General features: G+C 33.1%; 1 protein-coding gene across 1 annotated transcript in view; it reads right to left on the bottom strand.

Annotated features, from left to right (window-relative positions):
- The window catches only part of GABRG1 (gamma-aminobutyric acid type A receptor subunit gamma1), a 93,119-nt gene extending 81,460 nt beyond the window's left edge, over nt 1-11,659 (bottom strand). Inside the window, exon 1 of the mRNA XM_079154859.1 lies at nt 11,425-11,659. Within this exon, the coding sequence (XP_079010985.1) occupies nt 11,425-11,528 (104 nt within the window). The 5' untranslated portion in view covers nt 11,529-11,659. The remainder of the gene's footprint in view (nt 1-11,424) is intronic.
- Between the last annotated feature and the right edge of the window lie 495 nt (nt 11,660-12,154).

The following is a 12,154-nucleotide window of genomic DNA, read 5'->3' as shown; positions in this document are numbered from 1 at the left end:
AGGATTGTTATATGTTTCCCTGATAATACATGATAACAATGTGTATAATAAAATGTTTTAACCCGATTGTACAAGTTGCTATTTAGTAGCTCAATGCAGTGGTTCTAAATTTCACACACACACATATATGAACAATATATACATGTACACCCTTCTCATTGTCAGTTACTTCCTTTGTTCCCATTCTTTTCTTCCATCTTTCCTTCCTTCCTCCCCTCATTCCTTCTTTCCTCTCCTTCTTTCTTTCAATCTCCCCTTCTGTGTCTCATAGGAGGAAATATGACCATGATCCAAAATTGTACAGTTTGGATCATTGAATAGAAATGACAGTCCCCTTGGCATTGGGTCTGAAATATCAGCCATCCTAACCTATTTTAATTTATGTTGTCTAGATATACTGTACTCTTATTAATTTGTTTTCAAACTACAAAATTCTTATGTTTTACAATCTTTCCAATTGGGCAATATTTCTACTAAAGGTTTTGACCTTCAAATGATTTGTAATTATGATCACTATTTTGTTAATTGAGCTATCATTGGAATCTATTCTACAGGTGGTGATAGAATTTAATTTTAACAAGAAAGAATAGTAATAAAATAAAAATTTAATTCCATATTTGTTAAAATATTGATGTATGATAAAGAAATACTAATGCTAGGAAAAACAGGACTCTAAACAACATAATGGAAATCCAATAGGTTTCCTAGGCACATTCTGAGCATTTGTTAAATATTTAAATATATATAAGAAGTATCATTAGAAAAGTTTCTTTTTCATTCCATTTGAAATACTTGGGGAAGATTCCCAATGGAAGATGATGATAATAGTGCAATGAAAAAAATACTCAGAATCATATAATATTGGAAAAACAGATGGAAAAAAGAAATGAGTTTATACATTTTTCATATGTGTCTCCTAAGTAGGAAACCAAGTTGGTCCTCCTTTCTCAACTAAGTTAAGCTCAGGATGGCCAATATTTTAAAGTTAAAGATTATTAAGTAAATGAACTTTACTTACATTAAGTTCTTATACAAAGAAACAATTTGCCTACCAGGGTTAAGTCAATTTCTAAGATGTTCTGCTCTGTCAATGTATGTAAGATTTCAGTAGTTAATTTAGATATATCACCAAATCATTTTGTGAAAAGTGATATTTTGTTAAATCTCTTCAACTGAAAAACAATTTTGTTCAGTTTAACTTGCTTAATGCGGTCCAGGCATGCATTTATCAAGTAGAAGCTAAATGTGGAAATTCTGCCATCACTGATCTTAAATTTGTTTAAAATGAAAGAAATTCACTCTTTCACAATAATCTTAAAAAAAAAAAAAAAAAAAAAAAGCTTTTTTCTAGGGTTCTCAACACATTGTGTTAGTTTTCACCATGATCCATGAATGTGAGAATTTTCTTTTGTTTTCTGATGCTACATCGTGCCTAGAAAAGTGCCTGGCACAAAGTGGGCACACAATTATTTGTTGCAGAAATGAGTAAATGAACATGTATCCTGTAAATTTTGTAAGTGAAGATAACTGAATTCCTGAGAAGTTTAAGTGACTTGCACAAATTCTTACTTCTAGTTAATTGGCATAGGTAGGATAGACTAAGAAGATCCAGCGCATTGCTTCGTAGTTAACTATTTATTTATTTATTTATGAACAACTCTAAGCTAATGTAAGGCAGGGCCTAGGGCATTACATATATCACTAGCACCCACCTGACCCAATGTCTAACACACTCTAAGGGTCTAATAATATTTTAAAACTCACAGAACAAGTGAATGAATGGAAAAGATATGAGAACTCATGGTGCTATTTTCAGGTAAAATTAAGGTGAATCTAAAACACAGGAAATTTTATCTATAGGGTAAAACAGGAGAATTATGATAGCTAATGTTACATAAAACTATTTAATTTCTTATTTTCTGATATTAGTACTAATTCATCATAATTAAAACATAAGTAAAAACAACTGATTTATTTCACAAATGAAATACAATTTATGAGTTAATGTAACAAGGAAGATATGAGTCTTACGTGAAGAAAACTAAATGAGTCAACTGAAGAATATAATGACACAAAAAGTGAAGACAAAGTAAATATGTGGCTATAAGTTGTTATAAATTTCTCATTCCCAAATTGTTTAATTCAGTTTTAACCAGAATCCTATATTTTATAACAGTTTAAAATCTATTTAAGTATAACAATCAATATGACAGTTTATAGGAAAAAAAAAAATTGGTAGATGATGGCATTTGTACTGCCAGAGTTTATATATACTATGGTTAAAACCTTTTTATATATACCACATACTATAGTTAAAACTGTACTGTAACAAAACAAAGATATCAGTGAGAGCCACACATGGTAGTTAGTGTAGGTCTGCAATCCCAGGCATTCAGAAGGCTGAGGCAGGAAGATCAGCCCAGGTGTCTTAGTGAAACCCTGTCTCAATATTAAAAAATAAAAAGGACTGGGGATATACCTTAGTTGAACCCCCTGGTTTCTATCTCCAGTAACACCAAAAAAAAAAAAAAAAAAAAAAAAAAAAAATCAATGAGAACAAAATTAAGTATCAAAATCAGATTCCACAGCTGAATTATTCAGTAAATTTATTGAAATACTGATTAATTCAGAAGAAATCAAAATAATATTCCTAACTCACACAGTATAATGAAGAACAAGATACAATAAAGTATAAAATAATTAAAGAAGGTATTGAAAATGGTTTTTGTCTTTTGGGGTGAGGAGACCATGAGAGGTAATGGATAACCACAGTAGGAACAGAAAAAAAATTTAAAAGAATTTATGAATGTCATGGGTCACTTTAGACAATGTTAGAGACAAAACATCAACTGACAGATATTTATAATATAGTTAGTATACAATAGTTCAGAGGGGAAAAAGCAAAAAATACATTACATTTTGCTAACATTTACTGCTTGCAAGAGAAAATAAATAAAAATGTGACAAAAAATTTACTCATAGTGACAAAATTCTGTGACCCAATTTTAACCACATTGACAAAATATTTAAAGATTTATTACATTAAGGAGTGATAATGATATGAATGAATGCCACTTTATAGCTATTAATAGAATGTGAGACTGGCTTTATGATAAGTAATTGGACAATATTGATACATATTTTGAAACAAAAGGCATGTATAGACATACACACAATTTTCACACCAGACAAAATGCAAGAGAGATAATCTATTATGGAATGATTTCATAAATTATACCTCTATAAAGCAGAATGTTGCACCATCATTAAAAAGGAGGTTAAAAAAAGGCATTTACTTCTAGAAATGTATCTATAATTTTAGCACAGTGTTTCATTGGTTTCAAAAAGGATTTGGTGAAATTCCTAAGCCTAATGGAGCATAGATCATCTAGTTAGACATAAGAATGTAAAATTCTATTCACTAATAAAAAAGGGATTGTGTAATACCAAAGTAGTATTTTTTAAATTAATAGATAAAGTGGCATATACTTAAATCATAAAAAGAATTATTAAAATGTTTTTCTAAATGCCTTTGGTTATAGATTTGAAACATTTGAAGTCTATTAATTGATCCTTAGTATACCAACAAGTGCTACTAATAAAACAACACTCTTTGCCAAATTCTGAATTTTTGTTTTTGTTTTATTTACTTTGTTTGGCAGGTCAACTTTACTATTTAAAGTGGAGTGTAGAAAACTAGCAACCATGCATTCCATGACTAATCTTCAGGGGTATGGTGAATATCCAGGGATAATAAATGTTCTTTTGGAATCACTTACATATGAATATTTTTAGAGGAAGAGAAAAAAATTTTTCATTATAGTATATTTTTTAAAATCATCTGTGTCCTGTTTTTCTATTTTTAGTTTGTATCCATATAGCCTACTAGCACATAAATTAGATTAAGAAATGATTCAACCTTTCATGACATTCACATTTTGTAAATCTTTGATACATTTATGCACCAGATAAATGTTTTAAGGCTGCTAAAATTTTTGCAAAGTGAAATAATCATATTGAAACTTTAAGTTATGAAATACATAACAAAACCTTAAAAGTGAAAAAGATGGAAATTAATACCTCTGAATATAGAAGCATATTTTTTCCTCAGAATCTTAAAAATCAGACTGAAATATTTTCATTAACATAAGATCCTTTTGGACCATTCACTTGAAAAAGGAGAGAATAAAAATAAGTGCAAAAGAAACAATCAACCTTTCCTTCTAATCTATTCCAGTTACTACCACAACTGATTTTTCAAAAAAAATTATTACTAAGGAAATTTCAGAAATAAATATATGTTCATAAGTCACCTGCACCCAATAAAAACATCATAGAATACAGAGATATGAGTAGCACTGAAATCCAATCCAGCCAACATGGCTACTTCACTAATCATAAAGCTATTTTGTGTAATAAGTACTCCTTACTCCAGACATTGTGCTATATGCTGAAAAATAATTTTATAATGGTACATGTCAAGGATGGTTGAGAGGTGAGCATGTTCCTGTACTTAGGCAATTCACATATTGTATAATTATAAATGATGGTCCTAAAAATCTACCCAACGATTAACTTGGAGACCAGATCAATTCTAGAGGAGGGTTTGTTTATTTGTTTTGGTATTCTGGGTATCAAGCACAGGGTCTTATACATGCTAGACAAGTGCTTTACCATTGAACTACATACCCAATCCCATTCTACCAGTCTTAATGCTATCTGGAGAACCAAATCCAACCAATGTTAAAATGTTTGTATTAAACCAAATGTATTTTGATAATAGATTTTCTGATCTGCCCACTCCATCTACACACTGAAGAGCAGGATCTATCTAATTTAATTCCATATCCCTATGGCTTCACATAGTCTCCATTACTTTGTCACTCAAAATTTGTCTAAAACTAAACAGAAATTTTAAAATTTTATAATACATATTTCTGGGGAGAAAAGGATTGCCACAGTTCAAAATTTACCTATTAAACTAAATTATATACCCTTTAGTAGGATGTCACTATTTTAATGCCACAAGATAGATGGCCAGAGAAGAAAGCTTTCAAAAAACGAACGAACTATGAAACCAGACCAGTGGTCACAGTTATGTTATCTGTCTCTCTACACCCTTCACTAATAGTCCCTTGAACTTGTGCATATGACAACTGACAGCATATAATCTTTTCCCAGAGTTGCATTGATGGCAACCTCCTTAGTATGTTCACTGCACCTCATCTAGAGCTCTGAGTAGTGGTTACAACACTTTATCTCTTTTACTTCTTTCTATTAATGAACCATCTCAACATAAACTACCAGTTAAGTTTACCAGAAGCAAGGTCTCAGATTTCTCTGTCCTGTGCTTCCTACATATATATATGTATGTATCACATATCCTGAGCTTCTTACAAATATGTATATATATATGTATATGTGTGTGTATGTATCACATATATATTCTATTTATTTATATATATATATATATATATATATATATATATATCCTATTTGTACTTCACCAACACAAAGGGCAAGGACTTTATCTTGCTTTACACTTCATCTGCAGGTCCTCAGACCCTGATTACATACAAATGCTGAGTAAATAGTTGCTGAATGAATGATGTTTTTAATGTATGTTCACAGAATGTATTAGCAGCTAAGACTATTTTCTGAAACAGGACTTGAGTTTGCCAAACTATTTTAGTACTGAGACAATTCAATTCTGAGACGTTTAAAAATAGAAAGAAAATTATAAATTTATCTGCCTGCTACAGGGTACAAGAAACTGCTATCCGGCTTCTGTTTGAATAGACCTAGTGATTAGGCATCCATTATCTTGTTAAAGGACCTCTACATGGCATGAAAATCTGCCTTCGAGTAATATTCACTACTTGGTTATGGTATAACTGCACAACTATGCATCATAAATTCAACTGTGGTTTTGTATAAAATCCTTGAAAATAAAGTAGCCATTACTCAACAAAACTTATCCACACACAAAAAATTCTTGCTTTTAATTCTTTATCCTATTATCATCTTTTCTTGATCAAGGAGTTCAGGGTGTTGAAGTTTTTCCTAAAATAATTTCTCTAGCAGTGCACATGATATCCCAGAAAGTACATAATACATGAAGAGTAGATTTTTCTACTTACTGTGCTTCTCTCATTGAAAGGACAATTACACTATCTTTCTTTTCTTTTTCAGCCTTCCCCAGAATGGCCTTTCTTTCTCTTACCCTCTGTCCTCACTATGTCTCTTCTTTCCTCCTTCCTTCTCTTTCTTTCCCTTCCCCTTTATCCACAGTTGCTTTGATTTATATTGTATTTGTAATCTGAGTGGTTTGACATTTAAGAATGCAGGCTTTAGCTGAGTGTGGTGTCACATGCCTGTAATCCCAGCAGCTCAGGAGACTGAGGTAGGAAGATAGGGAGTTCAAAGCCAGCCTAAGCAAAAGTGAGGTGCTAGGCAACTCAGTGAGACCCTCTCTCTAAATAAAAAAGACAATATAGGGCTGGGGATGTGGTTCAATGATTGAGTACCCCTGAGTTCAATCCCCAATAATCCCCCCCAAAAATATTTTTAAAATAATGCAAGCTTTAGACATAGAACATTTGTATTTGAGTTTTGAATCCAACACTTACCACCAAAATGACTATTAATAAGTTTGCAAAAAATCTCCGTGCCTGTTTTTCCATTTGTAAAATGGGCAAGTAACAGTATCTAAACTTTATTCTCCTTTCCTGTTTAACTGGCAATTTAATTCAATATCATCATCTAGGCTGGATATTTGTCATCAGAATTTTGGAGACATTTTCTCCATAGTCTTCTGATACAGCTGATGAGAAATATTATGGCTCTTCAGTTTTCTTTTCTTGATCGTGATTTGCTCTCTCAACTTCCTCTAGTCTCAAAAATTTAAATCCTGGGGCTATGTTTACTTATTTTGATTAAAAGTTTTTTGTTGTTGTTGTCGTTGTTTTTATTAAAACTGGAAATGTAGATCTTAGCAGATAGACAGGCTCCGTATGAGTAATATTCCTGTCTATTGTATTCACCACTATAAACTTACCATATTACTCTATGTTCCATATGCAGCAGGTATTCAATAAACATTTGTTAAATAATGAATAGGTGATCTTTCCCAAACCTAAAAGGTATTGAATTACACACAAGGATCTAAAGACTTTATTCTACTGGATTTAAAATTCCTTTAACAAGGATCAATAATACTGTGATTTACTGTGATTTTGCAGAATAGATGTTATTCTGTCTTTCTCAGACAAAATAGTAAGTGCTAGGTTCTTTGCACAAATTTTCTTTCTTGGTCTTAAAATAATCTAGAAATAGAGATGACAAATGAAAACTCTCTGTCTCAAAGATTTGTCTGAAATTATTCCAATAGGAAATGGCAAAGCTGAAAATATAATTTAAATTTGATGGTAAAATCCACTTGGGGCCAGCCCATGTGAATCAGTCTCCTACCTTCTGCATTTATACCCATTCCACCTCTTGCCTCGTGACAGTCATGGACTGTAAGTGATGACATTTTCTCAAGATCTCAACAGCCACTTTTCAACTTTCTATCCTTCCTCATCTATCCTCTTTGGGCCTCCATCTTCATTCTTATATCCCAAAGCAATTTTAATCGCATTTAAGAAACTATAAAATATTGTATTCTTCTATTTAACGTTTGAATGAAATGTCAAACACTTCCTTTTATTACTTAGTCAAATGTGCATGTCATAGTATAGAATGGGATGGAATTGAAGAAGGGTATTGTTTGTATAACCTAAAAAGACTCTACACACAAGGGACTTGTCAATTATGACCTTTGCACTTTATCTTCTAAATCACGCTGTCTCTCAGTTCTTTAAATATGTAATTAACATGGAGCATCATTATTTTTTTTTTCTCAAGCTTTCTTGGTTATCTTCAGTATGTTATTAGAAAATTAAACCAAAAATCTAGACAACTAAAGAAAACTCTTTCATTCACTACCATGCCCATAGAAATAACTTTAAAGTATATTTTAAATGCAATTATATTTGAATATTTTCATTTGGGAAACTTAATGCTACATTGTATGATTATTGACCCATGGAAAATTTTTTTATATAAAAATGAGTTATTTTCCTTGAGCTTTACTCAGAATACAACTTGTTGGTCAAGGCTTATCACAGTTTGTATTTCAGAACAGATAAAATCACAAGGTGCTTTTTCAAGTCCTTTTGAAAACCTGATTATAGCTAGATTTTTTTCAACATTATAAAGAAGCTAAAGGAAGCTGAGTAAATTTAAACCAACTTGAACAGAGACCACAGGGTTTCCTAGTGAATGAAACACAGGATCCATAACTACAGCTTTTAGTTATAAAACAAGGATCAGTGTTTACAGTTTACCAATACAAAAATCAATACAATATTTCTCCTTTATGCTGTTAATGAAAACTAATAAAGAGAGAAGGTATTAATGAAAGGTTTTAGCAAAATTTTTAATGAAAACTAATAAGAGGAGAAGGTTTTGCTTCTGATTAGATATAAGAAACAATAGGGAATGGAGATGTGGTTCAGTGATAGAGTGCTTGCCCAACATGCAGAAGAAAGAAAGAAAGAAAGAAAGAAAGAAAGAAAGAAAGAAAGAAAGAAAGAAAGAAAGAAAGAAAGAAAGAAAGAAAGAAAGAGAGAGAGAGAGAAAGGAGGGAGGGAGGGAAGGAAGGAAGGAAGGAAGGAAGGAAGGAAGGAAGGAAGGAAGGGAAGGAAGAAAGGAAGAAAGGAAGAAAGAAAGAGAAAGAAAGACAGATGGAAGGAAAGAAAGTTAGATAGGCATGGTGGTGCCTCATCATAATCACAGCTACTTGGAGGGCTGAGGCAGGATCATAAGTTTGAGGTTAGCCTGTGCAAATTAGTAAGATTCTGTCTTGAAATTAAACAAAGAACTGGGGATGTGACTCAGTGGTAGAGTACTTGTATAGCACGCACTTGTAGGAGATTCTGGGTTTGATCCCCAACAGAACAACAACAAAAGCTGGCTAACAGTGGTAATCCCAGCTACTTGGGAGATTGAGACTGAAGGATTGAAAGTTCAAGATTAGCCTGGGCAATTTAGTGAAACACTGTCTCAAAATTAAACAAAAAAACAAAAAGGGCTGGGGACATGACTCAGTGGTAGAACCCCAAGTACCACACACACACACACACACACACACACACACACACACACACAAAAGCTTCAAATTTGGTAAATTCCAAAATAGATGATTTGAGATGATTATGAAGATTAATTTATTTATTCTGACATCAAAATACTTTCAAACAAAACTACCTGCGGTCAGTTTTTCAAAGAGCCCTCAGAATGAGAAAGAGAAGAGTAAATATGATCATACATGGTTTATGCATTTAACATCAATTATCTCTAAGTAAGTATTAAAAGCAAGAAAAGTTCAGCACAACTTTAGCTACTTTAAAAATGGAAGTCATAAACTTTCATGAGGCTCTAAGAGCTAATTATAACAACAGATTTGTTTTTAATGTATATTCACTGAGTGGAATAATACAGATTATCTGTACTATTATGATAAAATGAATTATTTATCAATTTAGCTGTATAGCATTTACTCATACACATGGTAAAAAAAGTATATGGCACCCACATTGACAAATTTCCCTTTTGGGAACTACTAAGAAAAACTGGTGAAGCAACCCTTGAGTCATTTTATGTGTCAATTCAAATCTTATATGCATTGAATGTCAATACTGGAAACAATCATAAATGCCTACTGCTATCCTTCATTTTTTAGATTAAGCAACTGAATCCAGACAGGTTAAAGATGCTCGACATGTATGATTGTGTGTTTAGATTGCTAAACCTGTGCTTTGTCCACCACACTATTGAGTTCTTTAACTCTGAGAAACTGGAGTTCAGGAGCCAATTGCAATTACTATAACATAAATAACCTCAAAAACAAAATACACCTATTTAAAGGATATCTTGAATGGACAACATGCTTTTTACTATGTACTTTGCCTATAAGGTTGAAAGAGAAAGTTGTCCTTACAACTACAGAGGAGTATACAGGTTGTTACTTCAGAAAACCACTAGGTAAATTTGCTTTTACTCTTGTAATACTATGAAGATATGTGTTCTACTTAAATATCTTCTATAAAATTCTGTAATATATCCAAAGAAATAAGCCAATATGATACAACATATACAAGGAATAATTCATTGATAAGCACATTTGTTATGATATAGAATATTTGCCATTCTTAGGGAAATGAATAAATAAAATGAAACTGTGAAACCAGAAAAAAACAAATGACAAAAATTTTCTGGCAAGACTGAAATTACTCATACTTTAATCCAATCTCAATTTTCTTAGAGAAAATAAATTTGTTCTATCTGCTGGTAATGGCAAAAGAAAATACTCACTCTAGCTATACAATAAAATTATGATAATAATTCATTTTAGCAATGCTACAGTTTTTAAGGCACGTTTCTATCTTCATAGTTCTTTACTCAAGTTCTAAAAAGAATTATATAATACTATAATGCATCTTTAAAAATGCACTTATTTAAAATGAGTTACATGATTTGGGTAGTGTGGCCCAGACATATATAGCACCTACATTTTTTAATCAATATATTTTAATTCATTTCACCCTTTATTCTTTCACATGATCTAGGCATGATATCTGAGCATTTTATTTTCCTACCAGAATGATTTCAAAGTTTCATTGAAAGGTACTGCCGCCCAATCTTATTCCTCTAAGGCTGGAGGCTTGTGATTGGTAATATCATGCACACATACAGCCAAGATACTCATTATCACCTTACGTTTCGCTAGTGGACAGTCAACCAAAATAAAAACCACTCAAAACCGGTTTCAATAAAATACATAGGGTCATTTCTGTCTTAGAAATTGCACATTTTCAACCTTGATAGAGATTTTAGCCAGATTTATAATCTTGTAAAACACTGGTTTATTCCAGAAAGTTACTAAAGAATAGGAGGGAAAAAACCCCACTGTATTAGTATAAAGAAAAGCATCCAACAAACCATGCATGCTGTTAATAAGAAGTTTGTGAGATAGCTCTGTCTTTAAAATGCAGAATCATCCAGAAAGTTCATCAATGGCATTCATTCACTAAATTTAGTAGCAAAGTCATTTCTACTCTCCTACAACCCTTCCCAGTAACTGAACCTTCACTAGTTTGTACTCTGCTTGAAGTAAGAAAGCAACTGAACTGATCTCAATGCTTCAGAAATAACCTAATTTCATGCTGGGAATGAATAGATACAATGGGAAAATAAAGTGATGGTAAATAGTACACAAGTTCCTCAGGAAATGAAATTTATTTAGAATGATTTAAAGAAAGGGAAACACGGGGGGAAGATTTAGATATCAAAGAATAGTTTTGAGTTTTTTAATTTACTCACCAGTTTCCCAAATGCAGGGTCAATAATAAGAACATCAACCTCACCCCTCTACTTTGACTCCACAGAAGAAAAGGGGAGAAGAGAAAAGCATTCCAAGAACCCATCGGGATCTCTGTTTCTGTTGGTACTGCACGAGCCCAATCTCCAAACCAGGACTTTGCCTCCCACCTCAGCAGCAGCCCAGCGAGTAGGAGCAGGGAGTGTGTGGAATGGCAATACACCTCCTAACCAGGTAGGATGCGACTCCCAGCGGAACTAAGCAGGCAAGCCAATCAAATCCAGAGGATGCTGGCATAAATTATCTTAAAAAGAGTTGGACCAATCAGCGGCCCAAGGAGGCGGGGCTTCTCCTACTAGAAACCGAGCCCAGTAGGGAAAAGGGCTCCGTTTTTCTAAAAGAAAATAAACCTCTACTTCCTCCCAGTCGCAGAGAAACGTTTGAGTGGCCTTGACAGATCCGCTCCCTAGGGAAAGACTGCCTCCCTCTCCTCCACGTCCCGCCCCCGGCCTTCCCTCCTGTCTCAGGGAAAATGCCTCTTTTCCTCCCCTGGGTTTGGCTTCCGAATCTGTTTTTCAAGGGAGACCAGGGAGAAGCAGGCAGCTTCTGTTTTCCCCCAGGCCCCGGAGAATTCTGTTCATTTTGGTTAATTATCTTTTGTTTATTTTGAAGGTGAGCGGTGCCTCGTTTCTCTTTGCACACCTCCTACCTGACCCAGTGCTCTGCACAAAA

This window comes from Sciurus vulgaris (genome assembly GCF_902686455.1).
Source record: "Sciurus vulgaris genome assembly, chromosome: 9".
Lineage (NCBI taxonomy): Eukaryota > Metazoa > Chordata > Mammalia > Rodentia > Sciuridae > Sciurus > Sciurus vulgaris.
This window is presented reverse-complemented; position numbering and strand designations above follow the sequence as displayed.